Source organism: Camelus ferus, chromosome X (genome assembly GCF_009834535.1).
Source record: "Camelus ferus isolate YT-003-E chromosome X, BCGSAC_Cfer_1.0, whole genome shotgun sequence".
Lineage (NCBI taxonomy): Eukaryota > Metazoa > Chordata > Mammalia > Artiodactyla > Camelidae > Camelus > Camelus ferus.
The window spans coordinates 91,373,344-91,397,203 of record NC_045732.1 but is presented as its reverse complement, the minus strand read 5'-3'; the positions used below and the strand labels follow the sequence as shown (position 1 = coordinate 91,397,203).

General features: G+C 36.9%; 1 protein-coding gene across 11 annotated transcripts in view; it reads right to left on the bottom strand.

The window, feature by feature from the left end:
* ENOX2 (ecto-NOX disulfide-thiol exchanger 2) overlaps nucleotides 1–23,860 on the bottom strand; it is a 247,505-nt gene that overhangs the window by 214,447 nt on the left and 9,198 nt on the right. For 5 of the 11 annotated variants that reach the window (XM_032475872.1, XM_032475873.1, XM_032475882.1 and 2 more), the window contains exon 3: nucleotides 18,017–18,540. The exons of 5 other annotated variants lie outside the window; for them this stretch is intronic. In XM_032475872.1, coding sequence (XP_032331763.1) covers nucleotides 18,017–18,038 — 22 coding nt within the window. In that variant the 5' untranslated portion in view covers nucleotides 18,039–18,540. Of the gene's footprint in view, nucleotides 1–16,894; nucleotides 17,023–18,016; nucleotides 18,541–23,860 lie in introns of all 11 variants that reach the window. One more of the 11 variants, XM_032475880.1, reaches the window with a different exon arrangement.

Below are 23,860 nucleotides of genomic sequence, written 5' to 3'. Positions count from 1 at the left end.
AGTGGTAGTTTCTTTAAGATAAATGCAATAGGGAATCTGAATACATATTAATGAATTTTTTTGGACTCTGTTATATTAAAATCCACTGGTCAGCTTTGTAATTTAAATGGATCTTTTACCCAGGCACAATTTTCCAACATCATGCATTAATCATTTGACAAATATTGTTTCACTGAGCTATGCAGCTCCTCCAAATGGTGACACATTTTATTATATAACATTTTAAAATTCATGTGAGTTAATATCACTGCTGGTCTCATCAGAAAAGACTAAGTATTGGGAAGTTCTTAAGATTATGGTGGCAGATACAAGTGTTCTAAAATTCTAATTTTCACTTAAAAGTTCTAATTTTATTGTTGACAACAAATACTGTCAGTTATTTTCCTTACAGTGATGGGCTTACTTTATTTTTGAGAAAATGGCTGCCAAATACCCAAGTCTGAGTGACCACTGTCAGCTGTTCTTTCAAGTAAAATTGGAGTTCAGTGTAAAAATCTGCTAGTTTGGTTTACAACTCAATCGTGCAAGGGCTTTACCTCTAGATACTATTATACTTCAGTATTCATGATAAGTGCTTTATGCATACTTCTCATTTTGATACACAGATTATTAAAAAGATATATACTCATCAAATTGTGTGCATTAAATATGTGCAGTTCTTCGTATGTCAGTTGTACCTCAATAAAGCTGTTTTAAAAGATATGCGCACAAGGATCAATATTTAATAAAATTAATAATATTTACTGGTTCATCAAGGACATTATTAAGTGAAAATGGCTTTTTAAACTGAGTGTATGGTGGTAAAGAATACAATTACTAACAAGTACAGTTTAGTACCACTTCCTTGATTTGTGCCAAGGCACCAGCAGTTTACCCACTATTGCTCTTGCACCATTAGTGAAAATGTCAACACAGGAAAAAAGACAAATAACATCTTAGAATTATTGTGAAAACAGTTTTGACCTTTCAGACTCCCTGAAAGAATCTTGAGGAGCCCAGAGGTCCATGGACCACACATTGAGAAACACACAAAGTGTTTCTATAATATGAGTCTACACTTGAGTCTACACTTTGAGTCTACACTATGTTGGGAATTCTTTCCTCCTTTAGCATTATCTCTGGTCACTTCACTGGTTTCTCGCTGAGTTCAGTCCTCTTCTTTTAACATTCTAAATACACCCTATGAGTATATTTACTAATGATATTCCCAAATCTATATCTCTAATGCATACTTATCTTCTGACCCACATATCTATATTTTTATTAATATCCTCCAACTTGATATACCTCCAACTTGATATACCCAAAACATAATTCATCTTTTCTCTCAAATTCTTTCATACTCCTGAATTCCTGATCCAGGCTCTTAGCACCTTTGTTCATCCAGTCACCTAATCTAGAAATCTAGGGGGTCATCCCTAACTCCTTCCTCACCCTCACCCATAAAGGGCAGCAGGCAGCATCAATTTGTGATATTGTGATAACATCAATATTGTAATACAATAGGGAATGGTGAAGCCCAGGTCAAACTGGAGAATGCATGTTCCTTTTAAAGGCATTTAAATTCAAACACTGAGTGGGCCAAACAAAACGTATTTGTTAGTTGCCAGTCTGTGATACCTGGCAACTCTGAAATATATCTTGAATTTGCACCTATCTTTCCATTTCCACTGCCATTCTTCTACTTTAAATCCTCTACCATCTCTTACCTAGACTACTGCAATAGCCTTATAACTGATTGTCTGGCTCCAGTTTCCACAGTTTCCCCCTTCCCTGCTCCAACCAGGTTTATCTTTCAGAAGGCAAACAGTGATCTAAAGTGTAAATCTGGTTATTTATTTGAAACCTCAGCTTTAAACTCCAGTTTAAAATCCCATAATCATTCCCAATTTCTATAAAAAAAATACACATTTATTAGCACAATGTTAATCTATAATCTGTCTCCCTCCACTCATTACTTCAATTTTGCTTTTCTCCACTTTTCTAAATGCTAAACTTCAGCTATCAATATCATGATAAGAGCTAAGTCTTTTTAATTACTTCTTATATGCCAGGCAGTGTTCCAAATTACATATATTAACTCATTAGTCCTCACACTTATATAAAATAGGTATCATTATTGAGCCCATTTTACAGATAAAGAAACTGAAGCACAAAGCCAAACTGAATCATTAGGAGTTCCTCTAAAGTTGCTTATTGTGCTTCAGAATTCTGTGTCTTTGTATATGCTATCCTTTCTGACTGAAATGATTTTGTTTTCTTTTCTAATGAACTTACCATTTTTCAAAATTCAGGTCAAATATCATCTCTTTAAGCTATCTTCTGTAGCTATCCCCTTCCCCAGGTAAAGCTGATACTCCTTCCCACCTCTGGAACATAAACTACATATTACAACTCACCAAAAATAAACATCTGCTTAGCACTTAACACAGCAGAAAAGTGGCTTACCAGTAGCAGGTAGTCCTTGCTGTAATGATACACTATGTCAAGAACTATAATTTCTTACTTTTTATGGAAGAGTGAGAGGAACAAGGTGAAGGTGGCTTTGTTCCTGAGCCCCCTTCCCAACCTAGCTCCCCTACAATCACCATCACATCCCCATGGCAGATAGTCCTTTAGAGATGATTCAAACAAAAGTCATAGCTTGTACATGTTGGATTACCCTTATCTGGGTTCTTACAATCCAGGAGGCTTAAACCCATTTCATAACTCCTCAGTAAAGTGATGTCTGTTTAGATAATTGGAACTGTCAAAATCAATAAGAAAAGTTTAAAAACAGTCATGACAAGCCACACTGAAATGAAGAAGAAACTATAAGTCACTGATTACTATGATTTTTTACAGAGAAAGCTATATAGTCTTTTCTAAATTGAGCATTAAGGTATAAAAGCTCCTTATTCTCTAACACATTTAGAGTTTGAACACATGTAATCTAGCATCTTCTACTAGGCAGGGATTTAATGAACATTTTGTGAGAACATCTGTTTGTTATTTATCTTTGTCTCATTTTACACATCAGCAAATCCCTTCTTACCACCAGGACAGAATAAAAATCACCATTTCATTATACAGTGTTCATAATTTTAAACTTTAACTGGGGGAAAGAGAAGCAATCGTCAGCACTGTATTCTACCTGATGTTACAAGGAAGAAGTACCAGGGTGAGGAAGCACAGACGGGAGATGATTAAATATATAAATCCCTTTAACACACACTCTGCCAATGGCTACTGTGTTTTACTGTTCCAGCAACTACTAAGGAGAATTAAAAGCCACTCTGTCTTTCTAGAAGGGTATCCTTTGTTTGCTCTCTTGAATCTATGTCAAAAAAAGGATGATTTTGCCTAAACTTTTTTTCTCTGTGTTCTACAGAGAGCTTTAACAAAGAAACAACTGTTGAAATTACCAGGTATAGATTTTTCCCCAGATTCACTGAGATATAATTGACATACAACATTGTATATACAAAGTGATGATTTGATGTATGTATATATTGTGAAATGATTACCACTGTTAAGATTAGTTAACACTTTGAAAATCTGTAAAATTATAGAAAGAACTATATTTTCTTCAATGCCCCATCCTATTTCACGAAGCTACCTAATGGTATTTCTAAGTGCTCCCACTATTTATTATAAGGAAGGAGCCAGTATCAAGGCCTTATTCATCATGAATGGCAAGTGCCATGAGCTAAGGCTAGTATAAAGTAGGGAAAGAATGCTGCCAGCTTAGGCAGAGTAACTGAAGCCATTTCTGGAAGTATATCCATCATAGCATCCACTTGCAAATGTGTTTTTTAAGGTCAATAACAGTATGGAATAAAACCTTGATTATACCATAGTTACAGTTGATTTTTCCCTAGATCCAAATATACTCTCCTATTTGCCATGGAAAATAATAAAGTAAGGAATAAGAAAGACACAGTCCTTGCCTTCAAGAACTTACAATCATTTCCTTCCAACAGTCATTTACAGTACTCATACATCACTAGTCTTGTATAAAGAAAACAAATTTAGCACACATAAACTCTCTAAAGAATAGGAGGAGATATAATACCTAATTGAACATTGGATTAAGTGGTATAGATAGTAAATACTGTTGCAATTCAGAGAAGGGGAGAATCAATGGAGGCTGGCAGAGATGGGGAGGCTTTCCGTGATGTGTAGAATTTGAGTTTGGTAAGTTAGAGAAGATTTAGAAAGGTGAAGGAGGAAGACAAACTAAGAATCAAATTAATCTATATTATGCACCTTCATCCAATCCTAACACTTGAGTTCTTTATCATAGAAGTGTTTTTAAAGTTTCTCCCCATAATACCATCAAACAGGTATAGGAAGAGATAAAAGAGATACACACACCTCCCTTATACCTTCCTTTCTAAGTCACTGGGGAACAGAAACCTCAGAGAGGAATTGATCTGACTATCTGATTAGAGTAATTGATGCTAAAATATGATTGAGGCTTAACCTTCCCATGAGACATTTGTCTTAAAAGAGATAATCAACCAATACAGAATCTCTAATTAGTACAATTATGTGGAAAAGGTATTTTGAAGCTGAGAGAGGTCCCCCCCCCCAGAGCATTTTTCTTCTCTTTGTCCATTTCAGAGTTTCCTTCCCTCACATAACCTGCTAGAACTTAAGATATGCAGGATCATTGCAGTAGTACATGCCTTTCCCCTTATTTACAAGAACTTCTTTACTTCACTGGGCTCCTGGATGCAGCAAATTGTAAATACTGGAAACTGTCTTTGATGTTGTTCTAAGTAAGTTTCTATTTTCTTCTGCATTAGTTTTTTGTTTGTTTGTTTTATTTTGTAAGGCAAAAACATTGATAAAGATATAGGGAACCAACTTAGATTGATAAAAAGAAAATGCTCATGAATGGCATTCACAATTCTCTACCAGGCTGGTATAATACCCACTGAAGATCATATCAGAATCTCCAAAAAATCTTTTTCAAACTATGTCTCCCCCAATCTCTGATATGTCAATATTTCCCCAAGGTAGCATATCCCCTCTCTACTTGATTTCAGCATCATCCTAGACTTAATACTTAATACTTACCAACCATTACCAACCTTCAATCCCAATCTACCTCAGCATGGCAGATAATCACGCTGAGAGCAATGAAGAAAAGAAAGAAAGAAAGAAAGAAAGAAAGAAAGAAAGAAAGAAAGAAAGAGAAGGCAAGGAAGGAAAAGAAAGAAAGGAAGCTTTAAAAAAGCTAGAGGAAATATATAACACTAGATTTCTAGGTGATTAAGCTTTAAAATCCAGGCTGCATTGTCTTCATTCTTAAGAACTGGCTTCTATTCTACATACCCTGAGAAGAATTTTCTGTGGCCTAGAATGGTAAACTCTATTCCATCTGTAACTGGGAAACACTTTAGTCACCACCTGAGATATGAGGTGTGAGGGAATCAGAAAGGCTCTGTCTACAACTGGCCCCTTGGTAGTAAGAGGTGGGAAGAAAACTAAGAGGTGGGAAGAAAAGACAAAGGCAGCAGAAGAAAAGATAAACCAGCAATACAAGAAAGGCAACAGAAGCAAAGATAAAACAGCATTGCAAGATTGGCAGCACAGGTGATCACAGCAGTGCAGAGAGGTAGGTCAAACTATGAAAATCATAGGGAGCTGCAGCTTTACAGCCAAGAAGCAAATGGAGAAACAGTTTCAAGCAAGGGAATAAAGTAGAGGAACGAAAGTAGAGAAATAAAAGGCAGATTATGTCTTTTCAGGTGGGACAGCAAAATTCATATGAAACTCTGAAATCTCAATAAATTCAACTAAAAGGATGAAATGCCACAAAACTTATCTGAAACACTCTATTGTATTATCAAAAGGCATTGTTGCTAGGGCGCAAAAACAAAACAGAACACACAAAAACCACACGCACACACATGCACATTTACATGCATATGCACACATTTGTGTACAAAGATTAAAACAGAAACATATATAGAGATCACATACACAGCCACTCACCACCCACACAGACACTGACACATATACAAGCCTGTACTCCAGGATGGAAGTGAATGAAAGGAAACCATCTCTGACTTAGCTAATTTTCTCCTTCAACTCTGTTTCTTGGTTTCTTCACTTAAATAGGAATAATCCCAGTCAAATGCAAGAGATGTGTTGGTCACTGAACAGGGTGTTGCATTTTGGTTGTCTCATATTACATATTTATACCATGTGGATTCTGGCTACTTCAGAAACAAAGTTAGTTGTAAAAGGTATAAGCTTTGGTTCTGAAGTGGTGTTACTGGTGAGAATCGGTATGTGGAAATAGTGTATGGAGCCACCCCTCATGGGGTTCCATCATAAGTGAGGTTTGTGCCTTTAAAAAATCACTCACTTACAGATTCAAAGCAATCCCTTTTGAAATCCAAGCTGGCTTTTTTCCTTTTTAAAGAAAATTGACACACTGATTCTAAAATTCTTATGGAAATATAAGGGACCCAGAATAACTAAAATAATCTTGAGAAAGAATAATGTTGGAAGACTTAATTCCTGACTTCAAAAATTATTACAAAACTACAGTAATCAAGACAGTGTGGTACTGAACAGTGGAACAGAATTGAGTGTTCAAAATTAAGCCCTTATATTTACTATCAATTGATTTTTGACAAATGTGATAAGATCATGCAATGGATAAAGAATAGTATTTTCAACAAATAGTTTTGGAACAATTGGATATCCACATGCAAAAGAATAAGGTAGGACCTGATCTCACATCACATACAACAATTAACTAAAAATGGATCACAGACCTATATGTAAGGGCTGAAAATGTAAAACTCTTAGAAGAAAACATAGGAGTAAATCTTTGTGACTTTGAGTTAGGCGATGGTTTCTTATATGTGACACCGAAACATAAATGACAAAAGAAAAAAAAATTGGCTTCATCAAAATTGGAAATGATATAATCAGGAATTTGAAAATATAGTCTTCAGAGTGGTAGAAAATATTTGCAAAGCGATAAGATACTACTTCATACCTATCAGAAAGACTGTTTATTGTTATTAGCCAGTAATAAGTGTGGACAAGATTGTGGAGAAACAGGAATCCTTATTCATTGTTAGTGGGATGTTAAAAATTGTGTGGCCACTTTGGAAAACAATTTTGGTGGCTTCTCAAGTTAGATGTAGAGTTACCATATGATTCCTAGGTATGTATCCAAGAGAAATGAACACATATGTCCACACAAAAACTTGTACATAAATGCTCATAGCAGCATTATTCACAACAGCCAAACAGTGGAAACAACTCAAATGTCCATCAACTCATGAACAAACAAAATGTGGTATGGCAATACAATGGAATAGCTTGTAGTTATTGAAAAAAAGGAAGTACTGATACATGCTACAACATGGATGAACCTTGAAAACATTATGCTAAGTGAAAGAAGCCAAATGCAAAAGGACACATTATATCATGATCCCATTCATTTGGAACGTCCAGAATAGGCAAATTCACAGAGAGATAGTAGATTAGTGGTTATGTAGCACTGAGGCAAATAGAGGGGAAGGGAGATAATGGCTAAGGGGATCAGGATTTATTATTTGGGGGGGATAATAAAAATGTTATAAAATTGAGGGGGGAGGGTATAGCTCAGTGGTAGAGTGTATGCCTAGTATGCACAAGGTCCTGGGTTCAATCCCAGTTTTAAGTAAACTTAAAACAAAAACGAATTACCCCCTTCACCAAAAAAAGGGTAAAAATATTGGATTTTTAATGATGGTTGCATAACTTCGAATATACTAAAGATCATCAAATTATGCACTTAAAACAGGTGAATTGTACATTACGTAAATTATACCCCAACAAAGCCGTTAATAAAAAAAAATCAGTCACTCGGGAAGCACATAATTGTTTTCCAACATTTGAGTGGTTACCATATGGGAGCAGGGTGAGGTGGTTTGGTGTAAGCGTCAAGGGCGAAACAGAATCAGGGTCACCATGGAATACAACTCCAGAGGGCTCAATTCATGTTGTAGTTTGTACTCTAGGCCTGAGTAGGAGCAATGGGTAGAGGCTGAAGGGAGAGATATTTGGGCTTATTTACGCAAACATTTAATGACTGGAGCTATGCAAAGATCAATGTGCAACCTCATAGTGGAAAGTGCAAAATTATCGGGTATCCAAGCATAAGCTGGATGACTACTTGGGGATGGAGTAGACAGGTTCACATAACAGACAGATATGTAGGTGGTAGAGGGGGGAGATGTGACTGGATAGCCTTTAAGGTTTCTTATAATCCTAAGATTCTATTAAAATGCATATATTACCAACTTTCTCATCTGTAAACCTTATTCTCACTCTTAATTATTACCTCATTAGCCAGGAATAAATGAATACTTAATTATTCCCTCTAGACTCATAAGTCCCAATAGTGATTTCCTATGAAATAATAAAACTTTATGTTGTGGGTTAGGCTATTTCTAATACTTATATGATGTCTCTGGCTCACTCATTTAGCAATGGGCCTATCTATTAGATTACCTTTTTTGTAGTCTACAGCTTTAAGGGTAGCACTCCATAAGTGTTAGTAAGAACAGGATCCTGCATTGTACTTAATACTAATAATAGTTAAGTTAATTAATACAACTCATTCTGGACTCTGTTTTTTCTCTCTTTCCACCCTTCTCTGTCTTTTCATAAGATATGGAATATGCAGTCTGCTGATTATTACAAGTTGCTTCCAAAGCTTCAGAATGAACCTTTTGGCTGAAGTTTTCAAATATTTTGGCATAAGTCCACAAACGCCATAAGAAACTGGCACTCCATTCTGCAATGCTTTTCTCTCTGTCAATAACTTTAACTTGGGGTCATGAAGTGGAATCATTTGTCAGGTGGTCCATTATGATATAGATTTAAAACCTCATGGGGTAGAGGTCTTCTATCACACTTTATGTTTAAGAGTTACTGGGAATGATTCTATATTGAGAAAGAGAAGTTCAGCTACAATGAGAAAAGCTGCTTATCCATTATCTGTTTCACAACAGCAAGGGGCAGTTTAATATCCTAGAAGGGGCATCTTACCAACAGTGACATGGGATCAGAAATAGCTAAACAGCTTCAAGTCAAGTACCTCCCTCATTGGACTGGTCAAGTATATGTAACAAATATAGTAGGTGCTAGCTAAGTAGTGCTGAAGTGAATTATCCTGGCTTACTGGCATCTTTGGATACACAAAAACCCTATATCAAAAATCTCAGATGGAAAACATCTGCGATGAAATTGTACTCATTGTCCAGCTTGTACCCCAGAGTCTTGCTATAAATCCCAACCTTGGGGTTCATGCCTTGGAACTGTGTTCTAATGTTCTAACATAGCCCTTCTGTTACTTCCAGTAATAAATCCCCATGGAGAAGTTCCAAGAAGGGTATTGCCTTAGATCATATTCCATGTTAGAGTGAGGTTCTTTACAGCTTGTGCTTCATCTGGTCTTGATGTGAGGACAGCAAAGGAAATGTTTTGGAGAGTTTGCTGCTAGGTGGGGGTTCTTTTTATTTTAAATAGCTGTAAATATTTGACAAAATGATTATGCCCTTGTTACTTCAATTCCTTCAGACCATTTCTTCCCAGACCATTTCCTTCCCTTGTTAAAAGCTTCACGAGGCCCATGGGTAGGGCACTCAGGAACGCTACGTGGGAGGGGGAGAGATAATACTGGAATCCCAGGCTCATTCTCCAATGGTCATATTTCTGCCTGTGCTTATCCCCTTTTCTGCCAGATTGAGCTCTTTATTGCTCACACTACTCAAAATAGCCATGAACGCCAATATTCACCAACTACTCATGCTGTCTTTATTGTATTTATTTTGCATCCCACCCTCATAAACCACTCTCTCTTAAGCATTTCAATTGCTCTTTTCCATTTCAAGCATCTTAATTTCAGAGAATGGAAACTTGGGCATAGTCTTATTGCCAATTAAAAAGGGATTCGCAGTACTTTGCTCTAACAAGTTATTTGCCCATATCCATGTCAGTTACTCAAAACCATATTGGCTTTTTAATGCCATATCATATTGCATATTCTTAATATAGTTTACTATCTCCTATCACCTGTAGATTTTAAAAAGCTTGAATCAAATTTACTTTTGATGATGATCTATTTGTGTGATGTTTATAACAAGCAAAAAGTGTAATATGTCACCCAAAAACTTTTCCAGAAGAGTCCGAATTTTTATTAAATATGGATTGTCACAATTATTTTATATTCTTCATATTCTTTATCACAACTTTAGGTAAATATAGATTGTACAACTTCCACGTAATAAGCTGGGCAAATTTCCATGACTCAGGAGAGCATACTGGAGTTGTCATTCTTTGTAGTTCCAGCCACACCTCTAAACCAAAGGGCAGTGTTTGGGAGAATGTCAACCATATTTAGCAGGAAGAGTTAGCAGTCTCGTGTAGTGGCTGGGAGTGGCAATTAGTAAAGTGTATAAAGAATCTAAAGAAGGTTTTCTTTATAACCTGTTTATCATAAGCTTCAACTGGATACATCCTAATCCCTGTTCAGTAGACAGTTAACACAGGGAATATTTCCTTTACATTCTTCCACTTTACACTAATCTGATTTTTTTGTGAGGGAACACCCTAGTGCTTAGAATTTCCTCTCTCTCTCTCTCTCAAACACACACACGCACGCACGCACGCACGCACGCACGCACACACAGATGGAAAAGACAACCATTCCTAAGTACACATATAGGTAAAAAGCAATGGGAATTCAGGCTTTGGAGTCTGGACACAGAACTGTAGAGAAGTTAGTAGTATATATAGCCTTGGGCAAGGAAGATAGCCAACACTTACTGAGAGGGCTAAAGAGAATTATATGAAATAACTTACATAAAGATCCTTGCACAGTCCTGTAATATACCTTTAAAACATATTTGCCTTCTTCTCTACCCTGGTTTGAATTATGAAGCGTCCTGATCAGAGTGAACTGTTTCATTGAAAACTGAAATGTCTGGCTTCTTAAACAAGGTAAAAATGTCACTGAAAATCGTAGGTGCAGTTTGAGGGAAGCGAGAGGCAAGGGGTTAAGAATTTCCTTTAGTTCCAACTGGGTTTTGTTTTTACGCATTTCTCAAAACTGTAGCTGTGGCACTATCTCTTTAGTCCTCAAAACAAAAGAACCTATTTGCAGAGTGCTCTAGGGTGGCCCTGAGTGGCACTTTAAAACACCCGTTTTGAACTCCTCTAGGCAGTTCAGTGAGGCCGGATACAACAATAGATTCTAGGAGTGAGTCTGAATGGTACAAAAAAGGTGGGGGGGGGGTGTCTGCTGTCCATTGAAAAGAGAAAGCAGAGCTTTAAAAAAGTGAAGAATGTGAAAGGAGAGAAGGGAATTTCAGGATGTGGTCAATTTTTTAGCAACTGAAAAGGAGTACAAAGAACTGGGCTCTAGGCAACAGACGGCAGGTCAAGCAGGCATAATTATTTATCATATAGTTTCCACAGACAGCAATAGTCAAGTGCATTATTTTACCTATGTGTTTTTCCCCAATACTGTAGATTCTGACACTGGGTTCTTTTTACAAAGCCACCAAGTATAACTAATGCACAAGATGAACACACAATAATAAAAACAGAATGCCTAGATTTATGTCTCTTTATGTAGAGACTGTAATCCACTTCTGATTCAATTCTTCCAAAATATTAATGCTATTTAAATAATGAAATCATCCTGAAAGGGCTACACTACTGGTTCAAGGAAGATTTGTCAGAGAAAGAAATGGAAGCTGAAAAGTAATAAGTAATGTAAGGGGCTGATCAATCCAAAAGAAAATAAAGGGTTAAAGGGTCTAGGAGACCTAAAATGTATAAAAGTGTCTATGACCTAAACATTGGAGCTACGAGCTTTTCCTTCTGATTAACTCAACTTTCTTATCCCTAGCTCAGAAATCAAGGCTTAACACCCAGCTCTCAATAGCAAGCCAGTATGATTAGAAAAATAGTACTGATGAGAAATGCAGAGTGTAGATCTCATTTAAATTTAATTGAGAACATAATCCATTAAATCACTCCTGAAGATATCTCACTTTAGGCCATTTTAAAAAAATTCAAACTATTCAAAAAAAGAAATGCAATGTTCTGTGTGTCAAAGGAAACAATGTTATGATTTGATTACCCATCCATACAATGATCACTGCAGCCATCTAGACCCCTAAGGGAATTATTTCTTCTGGATAGACAAGCTTTCTGGAGCTGCACTTCCAATACAACATCCAATGGTCACATGTAACTATTTAAAATTAAATTTAATTAAATTTAAATAAAATAAAAAATTCAGCTTCTCAGTCGCAGTAGTCACATTTCAGTGCTCAACAGACACATGTGGCTGAAAGGCTCCTGTGTTGGACAATGAAAATACAGAGTATTTTATCATCACAGAACGTTCTGTTTGACAGCACTGGGCTAGACACGAGGAGACCAAGACTTTCTGCATCAGACCAAATAATTCTAACCATTTTAATGATAGAGTTTCCACAATGTAATTAATATTCATACCTACAGAGAATATAGGTTAGAATTGAACATTTTATTTTTTTACTTTGGACAATGGTTCTCAAAAGTCAGTTGTGCAGAAGAATCTAGGAAGTTTGCTAAATGCAGATAACTCACAGAGTGAGTCAGTAGGTCTGCAATAGGGATCCATGAATCTGTATCTTAAATATATGTCCTTGGTAATGCTGACATGGGTAGTCCCTCAACCACATTTTGAGAAACACATGCATCAGAAAATTCCAATGATCAGTTTACACATTCTGATTCATTTACTTGAATGGATAAGCATTAATATGTATACATAGGCAAGCCCTTGTCTCTCTACAAAAGTGCAAACTGTTCCACAAAGGCAAAAGAAGGTGCTTTCAGAGTATGAGATCTGAGGAAGGATGAATACAGAAAGAAAAATCAAGAAGACAGACACACTAGAAACAAATCTTTTGAATAGAATATTCCAGAATATCTATACAGGGCAGAAGCTATCTGGAACTATCAGGCTCTGGGAACAGTTATGAACCTTGAGCTATCAGGAAGAGAAAACTGTTTGGTGGTATAGTTTCTGAAGATCTTAATATTACATATAAATGCTAAGTATGTACAAGGTACTAGACAAGGTACTAAGAGACTAGTAAAATAAAGTTTTTAACTTCAAGAAACTCAGTCTAGTAGGGGAAGAGAGACTAAAAATAAGTATAATACAGTAGCAAGTGTCATTTCAGCTGAACCTTAAATGTTGAGTGGCTCTGGAGTTGGAAACGTAGAAGAAAGGCAGTTAAAATGTAGAGAACAACATGAGGAAAAGCAAAAGAGCTTGAAAATTTGGGGCATACCTGGTGACCTAGAAGTGGTCTAGAGTGGCTAGTGAATAGAGTTTAAAGAAAGTTGTGTAGTGGGAGACGGGGGTATAAAATGCATTTTGGGCACCTGGGACAAGACCATGGATGGCACTGAATACCTATTTGGGGAAAAAAGTCCTTTAGAAGGTATTTCAGGAGAGTAGTGATATAAGATCTGCATTTAGGAAGAACACTAACAGCCAGGCATAAAGTGGAGTGCGGAAAGAGTAGATGCTGGGAAGATGTGCTATGATTTGGTCATTTGGCTGCATGGAAGAAAAACTGCACTCTGGTTGACAATGTTTGTTCTTGCAAAAAGCTGGGAATCAAGAGGGAAGCAACAGAATGTAAAAGGAGTTTTTAAAGCTGAAAATCTGAAGAAAGAGCATGAGTAGCGGCAATGTGTTTAGAAGCTGTTGGGGATGCAGTGAGCCACCATGACTCCGGCACTAGAGAGTACCAGCAATGAAGGTCAGAAAGAAAGTAGAATCTTCAGTCTGGTGAGAAGACAGCTCTACACTGTCTAAGTCTTCTGAAGTTATGGACAATGGAGTATCTGTTACGGGAAAACAGTGGGAAAACAGCTTCTTCAGTGAAGTGCCCTTAAAAACATACAACATATCACAGAGTAGTTAAGGGCATAGGCCCTGGACACAGACTTCCTATAATCGAACCCTGATTCTGCTATATAGGAATTTTGTGATCTGGTAGGTCCTGGTTTTTCTACCCTTAAAATGGAAATAATACTGCCTACCTCATAGGAATGCTGCGAAGGTTGATGGGTTCATACATATAAGGTATTTATAACGTGGCCCGGTACATAGTAAGCACTCAGTAAATGTTGGCTATTATTATCATGCATATGTATCAGTGAAACACACACTTAATTGTGCTATGTTCAATAACCCTTGAAGGTGTGAGGGCTATATCTAAGGGATGGTGATCAGTATAGTTTAGCAGCCCAAGGGACACTGTCCTGCATAGGCAGCATGCCTTAGTATTACTCATAATGAGTATCTTAAGTCCTTTTTGGAAAAATACAGATATGAGTAAGGTTTCGAAGCTTGTCATTATTTTTACTGATTCCCCTTAAGTAAGCCAACAAGTCAGCCCTGGCACACCACTGGCTGGTATAAACCAGCCGTTATACTCCCATCTATAAGACCTGCATTTCACTTCCCTAAAACACACTCCAAGGTATACTGAAGGAAAAAAAAATCTATTGGATTAACAACTTCAGCTTCCTAAACAGCCAGAACCTAGAAACCTACCCCATCTCCAGTTACTCTTGGCCTCAAACAGCACAGGGAAAAAATGATTATTTTGCAGATAAGACTTTCTTTCACCAATCAGATAATGTAAATTTCTTTAAAAAGTCTAATAAGCTCTTTTTCATTTATATTTAGAGTGCTTGTTCCCAGTGAGGGGTGTTAGCCAGAGCTTCTGACTGCACAGGAAATTTGCCACTCGAAACCAAGTTTAGCATGGAGCTTCCAATCACATGCCCAGTCTTCCTAGTTCTCCTCCCCCTAATTCTGACCTATTCCCTCAAGTTCCCTCTTGTATTTCTTTTGAGTATCAAATTCCATTTAAGTGAAAGAATGATCAAAGGGCTTTATATCATCTTCCTTTCCTTTTTGCTAGAAGGGAACAATATAAGAATAGCTTTACTTCAAGATACGTTAAAGTATAAAGATATCTTACAGAAGGATAAATTCTAATTACATGGTATCTGAGACAACATGTCTATTACTATCTTTCTAAAAGTCTCATAAACAGTTCATAACACTTCTTCCCTATCCCTGACTCATTCTCTTGACAACACTCTTAAATGTTCATTGTCAAATGCTGAAGAAGAGTGGTCTATGCTGTGAGCATCCAGTCATTTTCCCCAGTACATGGCACAGTCTTAATAAATTAAGATCTAAGAGTGACTGTTTCAAGAATGTTTCCTGAAGAGGATTTAAAGAACGTTTTACCAGAGAACTAGTATGAGTTATTCAAGTATCTGGGTTCATATACTGAAGTGATAATGCAGTTTTAAACAGTATACCTTCAGTGGGACAGGAAGTGTGTTTTTTCCCCTTTAAACCAATGGGTTTAAAATTGAGAAACCACTGGGGAATTTTTAAAAAGTGAGAAAGTTCATCCATTTTTAGATAGGTAGATAGATAGATAGATAGATAAAGACAAATAGAAAGATAAGTGTGAAACTGAGTTAGCTGTATATTTTTCTGTTGATGTGGATAAAATACTCAAATTTAAAAACATATAGCCCTTCATATTCATAGCCAGTATATTTTAAAATACACATACTTTTATTAAAACAATCATATACATTTGTTCAGCAGAATATGAAAAACAAACTAACTTGTTTTAGAAGGAAAATATTCCACATTAACCTTTCGATTGGGTAACATTTTATTTTCCAATAACTTTACAAGGCTCTACTTTCATTCATATTGATGTATAAGTTAATCAAAACACTAATGTTTCTTTATATAATCTATAAAATTAATCTGGAAAGCACTCACATATTAAAATAAATGTTGCGTTAAAAATAGTTTGGAAAAAATCTCTAGGGTTCTATCAAATAACACATTTGTTTTAGTAAATGACTGAACTTAGTCTTTTTGACTAGTAGCTTAAGTCAAATTTGCCCTTGATCCATCAACTGAGAGGCAGCCTGGTATAAGGGTAAGAAAAAGCACAGATTCTTGAATCAGATCATTTAACCTATGATTTCAGGCTCTACCAACTTGTTAGATGTGAGACTTCAGGCCAGTTACTCATCCTCTAAGTCTCAGTTTTCTTAGCTCTGAAATGGAGATCACAACACCACTGACTTCACATAGAGTTGTTATGAGAAAAGATTGATCAAGTATATTAAATCATGGTGTAAATGTTTTATACTACATCCACAATGAGTCAACAACCTACAACTATACTGTGATTTTAAGTTGTATTTTAATAGAGTAAAATCATGAAGGAATTAAACATGTATTCACTATTAGCATACAAATACAATTCAGTCATAAAAGCCACCTAGTTAGCCTTGACATTATTCATTAGGTCACCCTGGAACTGAGAGATGGCAAGGAGATAATGTCACTGTTTTTTAACATAAACACTTTTATTAGCATAGAGAATTTCTTTCCAGATATAGTAATTCCAGTACCATAACATTTTCCAACATTTTCCACTGCCAGAAATTTAAACCAGTAACACAGGTCCATGAGAAACCTCTATTTATTGAAGAAAGCAATATTTTCCATGAAAATGTATCTACTTAGTTTTGCAGTGGAGAAAATGAGATATTCTCTGGTTTTAATTCAAAGAGAAAAAACTCGACAACTTCTCACATTAAAAATGTACAGAGACAGCTCTTCTAGAATCAAGCATGCATTAGAGTATGGAGAAAACATCCAACAAGCACAACTCTCCAGCACTTAGTGAAACAAACCAACCGCTACCCAAAGAAGAAACTGAAGCTATAAATTCAAATAAATGGGCTGCAGGGAGACTACACAAACCTGCTGTTGCTTTAATTGCAGACAATTCAATTCAGCAGCTGTTGGTCCAGGCACTAAGGTTCACTGTATGCTCTTCAGCGTAACCTTGAAATATTGTCACTCACTCACTTCTCCACATCATCTGCATGCTGTCCAATTAATGAGGAGCGAAATCAACCGTCAAACCACGTATCAAAACAGAACATGATCTTTTAGCTCTTAAGCACAGGAGCAAAATATTTTAAGGACAAAAAAGCAAGAATGGAGGTGAAAGTCCTTGACAATAAATGATATCAAACTTATCAAAACATGTGGCTGTAGGAACTAAGCTTCTGTTCTGTTTAGCAAGAAAGTGAAACTTTCTCAAGGTTTTTGCATTTGGAAGGATCCTTTCTGTCTAGCTGCTGTATAAGAAGCCTTTCAAACAACATTCACCAATACCTGATCAGTCTCCAAGTTCTTCGTTATTATGGACCAATATGTTTCTGAAAGCTTAAGAGAATACTTAAGGAACACTCTGGTCCAATGATATTTTACAGATGGTTTGGAGCTGGCATTTTTAGCCTTGCTGTTTTCAGCACTTTTTTTTTTCTACCAGGAGAACAAACAACAATAATATAAATGTTCATCAATCTGAGTTAAAGAATGAAATAAAAATAAATTTACCAAACAAATGTGTTCTGGAATGCTTCCTATTTGAAATTTACTTACTCTTAACTATATCTCAAATCTAGACAACCAATTAACAAATACAAGAGTTAATAAACTCAAGAGAAACACAACATACTAAGTGTTTAAAAATTGTTTTTTGCTTCCAAAGCACTGTCTTTTGTGCAAACACTCTAGGCTATATCACATACTACCAGTTGCAGACATAAGACTTGGGAAATTCAAAACAAGAATACACCAGAGAAGCATGCACAATTAAGGGATCGGGACTACCAATTTAACAGAGAACCTAGATTTTACATAGCAATCTGCTACATACATTATAGCTAGGGGCAGGCATAGTTTATGCAGATATTTTGTTTAGCTCATTAGAATCTTATTTGTCCTTTAGTACAGTTGAACTGGAGGCAAAATAAGAGAGGAAAGCACTTTGAAACAAAAGGAAAATTTCAGATAAAATAAAACATACTATACCTGTATATTGTACCAGGAACATCGTGACACTCTTCAGGGAACTGTTTCACGTTGTATCCTACCGTGAGTTATTCTCCCCTTACCCTCTTCTCTCCACGAAAAGAAAAGCCAAAGCACCCCAAACCGCCACTACACACTACCCCTAACCCACCCCCCCATTGAGGAAAAAAAAAAAAAACAGCCACAATTCAGATCCGATGCTTCTGTTTAGCTCAGCTACAGCCGAGCAACTGAGCTCTAGCAACGGAGCATAGGGAGGTGGATTCTGATGCCAGTAGCACTTCCATCCACTTCACTTACACAAAAGCAGGCAGTGGAAAATCCAGGAGCCTTGAAGACAAGGGCTGGAACTGGCTTTTATGAATTGCTATTACTGCATGTGTCACCATCCATCTCCAATGACGGACACTTATAGGCTGAATTGGGAGTGGAGGGGGTGGGGTGGAGGAGGTTGGAGAGCAGGTGGAGAAGCAATTAGCAGTATGTTCATCGGAGAATTCGTTCGGGATTTCATACATCAGTGCCTAAAGAAACAGCATGCAGTTGACAAATCAGAACTTTACAATTTGCATGCCTTAGAAGAAATCTTAGCTCGCAGTCCCAAACAAAATGAAGCTTGCCCACTCTTACAGAGCATGGGAAGTCACACCTCTGCTTTCTCTTTCCTCCAGCTGCCCTTGTTCCTAAGAAATCAACATTCAGGATGAATATTTGCTAATTTTCCCTAAAGAATTGTATTTAAAAGTCTAGAAGCAAAGAAAGTACAAAGAATTAAATTATATTGAACATGATATCCCTTAACAAAAAGGCAAAAAAGCTAATTATTTTAAGCCAACTTTTCATCCCTATTCCCATTCCCCAGGTGCAGCTTTCATACCTATAATCAGCGGATCACACAACTTTTGCACATATATTTAACACTGAAAAACTATCTCCGTATACCTAAAAATAGTTCAGTTAAAGTCAAGGTGAGAAGCTAAGAGTTACATGCAGGACTCTCTCCATATAACCTTTACAAAGGCACTTTACCTATAAGTGCTTTAGTTTTACTCATCTACTAAACTGAAGCATTTTTTTTAAGATTTATTTCAAAGTGAATCATGAGTAGGAGCAAAAAGGAGATAGTCTCTCAGGAAGGAAACATGACACAATTGGAGGAGTACTGGGGCTAGATATCAGGAAACCTGGGTTCAGGTTCCTATTCTACAACTTTCTAGCTACGTTACCCTGGACAAGTCACTTAACTTCTTGGAGCCTAAGTTCCCTTATTTATAAAGTGTACATAATTCTACCTATTCTGACTGCTTCCTAGGATTGCTGTGAAGAGCTAATGAGATAATATTTATGAAAACCCTTTTGTAAACTGCAAAGGGCTATAAAATTGTATGGTATTATTATTATTATACCCTGAAATAAGTCTTGCCTAAGTGACTGAAATGGGGAACCTCTATCATATAAGGAAAATAAAAAGAAAGGACCAATACAATTTCAGGAAACACTATCCAATCCTTCCAATTTGAAAATTAGAAGGAAGTACTGTTTGCTCTTATAATTCCACGAAAGGGAAATTTTTTGAAAAGAAAAATAATTAATCTGATATATAATACATCAAGAGTTTATTAGAGACTGAAGCCTGAATTCTTTCTTTGCTTTCTGAATTCTTTCTTTGCTTTCTTAAGCCTGAATGCTTTCTTTGCTTTCTGAAAATACTTATCAATATTTTTGGTAAGATCTAATATGTGCCATCTGGAATGCAATCTACTGGACTATGAGCATCTCCTTTTGTTAAATCTCTCTATTAACCTAGTACATCTTTACCGTCCAGTGTGTGGAAAAGGATCACGTTGTTTAACTAAATCTAAATCCACAAGTCATGCTTTACTAGGCTCCAAGCTGCCTTGATACTATATATACAGTGACCAGCTGGCTTCAGCTGGGACACAATTTTAGCACATGAAGTCCTGGGGTGGCCACACCTGGGGCACTTAATGATCCAGGCAATGTTTGGGGACCTTTGGTTCAGCCAAATCCCACATGTCCTGATTTCCATCTGTATGGTGGTTTCCCAAGTGTGTGTCTGTCAACATGGGCCAAATCTGAAGCAGCCAAAAGAAAGGTGGGAGTTACAGCAGAAATATCAGATGCCAGCTCCCCTTGGCCCCCTCCAATACCATCTGTGTCCTCAAACAAGTGCCCAGCCCACTTCCTGTGAGAAGGAAAACTTTTTTTCTAATTGACCCTTGAATGTCATTGCCAAAACTGAAAATTTCAGTAAAATATGTATCCAAAATCTATGTTAAATCAATGGGTTAAATGGATAATCTCTATCACAAAGAGTTAGGTAAATGAGCAAGTGAGCCATTAAAAGGTGGAAGGGGAGGAGAGGGTATGGAGGAGAGGAGAGAAGAAGAGAAGGGAGGGAAGGAGAGTGAAAGAATCTAAAGTGAGAGCTTTTTTTCTAAGCAGAGAAACACTTGCTGGAGTCATCCAAAACCTCATCTCCTAGAAAGTACTTGTCTTTTGAGGTACTGGGAATGGCCCTTTTACCACCACAGCTGCAATCCTAGCCTTCCAACTGCTTAGGTAAATAGTCATGAGCTTGAAAAAGCATTGATAGCCCTAGCTCCAGAACTTACTTTCCTCTGGCATGTGGAAAGCCAGGCAGGTGGGACACAGTTTTCCAGGGTCATCTTCACTGCAACCCTCCACCACAGCATTTCCTGTGGCATGGCTGGCCACTAATAAAGGTGTCTGCCCAATTTCAGGTTTGGCAAAGGAAGCTTGCCTGAGACTTTTAAAACCACACTGGTAAGAAAGGAACAAAGGCTTTATATATTTCACACTCAGGCTGTTCTGCCTTTGGGCATTGCAACGGTTCTCCACACATTTAAGCTTGAAATTCATATTCCCCAAGTTCCTCAGAAGGGTCATTCAAAATAAAGGGAAAAGAACAAGAAAGATGATTTTTTGTAGCTTCTCTCCCCACCATCAAAAGATGAGGGTCATATCCTGAATATGACTGACAGCATGTCCCAAAAGGCAATAAAGTGGAGTGGAAGGCAGTAGTTTCAACCCAGATTAGTAAGAATGGAAATTAAAGAATCAGAGAATCCTGATAAAAACACACACATAAACATATACACCAAAAATCATTGCAATGTTTCTGTCATCCTGATTTCAATCTCTAGAATGTAAGCACTAGTGGTTCCCTAATCCTCCTTCACAGCAGCTGTCACCAAGCCTGACCAATCTTTTCAAACGAATTCCTATTGTTAACCACCTTGGATTCTGAGTATTTTTGTCAAAAACAAAAATCTCAGTGGAAGATTTCAAATAACCATGAACTTGAACCAAACCATGAACCTAAATAGGGAGAAAAAACACTAATTTGCTAAACCCCAAACAAAACAGAAATGTTAATACTTTGAAAACAACAACAACTAGTGAATTAATTTGAACCAGAACAGAGCTTCATGTTTTCTGAATCAAACTTGTACTAAACACTGAGAGTCCAATCACCTCAAGTTCCTGCAAAGAGCACACAGCAAGACTTGGTTTCACCTGCCTGAGAGTCCACAATGAACTATAGAATAAGACTGAATAAGGAGTTGGGAGAACTGCATTCTCCTAATTTTTTCCAATTTGACCTTGGTCAAGTCACTTACACTCTTTCAGACTCAGCCTGCTTGCCTTGAAATGGCTGGGCTGGGGTGACCAATATACCAGGTCTAATACTCTATGCCAATTGTGAAATGTAGTCTAGCAACAAAATAGACGATGTCACGATTTGGCCCTAATCTCCAGGAAGCAGAGAGATGGACCACCCCAATTCTCCTAAGGATTCATGTTTCTAGCTTTTTTGAAATATGCTTCACATAAGAGTTGGGCAACTGTCTTTGCTCACTGGGCAAATGAGCCTTGGGAATAGTCAGCTTAGTATTCCTTTTAAGAATGTTTCTCTTCAAAATAATGTTTCAGGAGCAGTTTGTTTTTCTCAAATGAAAGCTACAGGTGAGCGGTCTGGTCCCAAAGAGGAGGAAGGAAGACAGTGATTTAGATTATGCTGAGCACCTATCACATGCCAGACATGGCTCATACTTTATATCATTTTTCAAATTAGTCCTCACAACATAGTTATATGGTAGGTATTACCATTCTTATTTTATAGGCAAGGAAACTGAGGATTACTGATGTTAACTGATTTGCTTGCAGTCACTCAACTGGTAAGTGACGGATCCAGGATTTGAACTCAAGCAATGTGAATCCACTACTATACCAACAGTCTAATGATTAAAGTCTGAATGAATGAATTCTTTCTTAATTCAGTGATTCAGTTGGACTTGCTTAGTGAATAAATCACCTGCCGAGTCAATACAGTGAATGTAAACCTCTTTGCATTTATACTGGGTAGACAATTTTTTAGAAAAAGTTTATCTGACAATGTGGTTAACACCACTGGGCTCTGGAGTCAGACAAATCCAAGTTTCTTGAATTCTGGTTTATGGACAAGTTACTTAACCACTCTGAGTCTCAAGTTTTCTTATTTGGCAAATGGCAAAAGTAGTAGTACTTACTCATTGGGTTGCTGGAAAGTGTTTATGATGTGATAGCAATTAGTACAGTGCTTGGCATAAAATAATTACTCAATAAATACATATTATAGCTATACTTGTATTCATAAGCAACAGAGCAAGAAAGGAAAGGTCATAAAGAGAAAGGAAACTAGGATTCATTGAACTCAAGTGCTCTTTGGCCTGTAGCAAAGATTTAGTTTGAAAGAGGTTTTCAGTGGCCCACCCATACCCTCTAAAACTAAGCTGCATCTTGCAGTAGATTAGCATATTCATGAAGCAACATGATTATACTAATTGGTGGTGCCTAAGTAGTAGCAAGGAGACTTGTCATGTGCTCTGCTGAACAGCAATTGTCCCTTAGTTTCCTGGAATCTTCTAAAAAGAGGGTTGGAAATTAGCAGATAAGAGTACTGCTGGAAGTACGAGGTAGTCTAAGGCCCCCAACATTCCACTATTCTTCAAGCTCCAGCTTCTCTTTCATTCACTCATGGCCCTCTTTGCATATACTCCCCATCTCCCTCAGTTTATTCTAGTTTTATTGTGATTCTTCCCCTGGCTCTAGCTCTGTCTCTGCTCATCAGCATCAAGTGGTATCTATGGAATGTGTGTCTGGTACTGCACTAGGAAAAGTGGAGGGGCATCCAAAAGTTAATCAAAGAGACATGTGTCCCACAGCCAAACAAATCTAAGATCCACAGGTAGACCAGAGTTTTGGCAACAAAGTAAATGCAGGTATAATTGGATGATTTGTTTGATTTCAGGGCACAAAATAGTTTGTTCATCTAGTTAACAATATGCATAGTGAAGAATTTAGAATTATACAGTTGTTGGCAAGTTAATTTGAAATGCATAAAAAGAGGGATGAATAGGTGATAAAGCAAATGGAATACAGTGTTAATTATAGAATCTAAATGGTAGGTATATGGGTATTCACTGTACAATTCTTTCAACTTTTCTGTGTATTTAAATTTTTTCATCATAAGAAGTTGAGGGAAAAAGGAGAGGGGTAAGGAGTATAGCTTTTCCAACCTCATATGTTTCAGAACAAAATAACCATATTTATATAGAGAATATATAAAGAGAATATATAGAGAGAAGCATAAATAAAATAGGGCAAAATGTTAAAAATTGGTGAATCTAAGTGAATGGTATATGAGTCCTTATATGATTCTCTTAATTGTTCTATATTTAAAATTATTTCAAAATAAAACCTTAAAAGATAGTTTGTTGAATACCGACCCCTTTTACCTAGTGTCTCAGTTGCCATTTT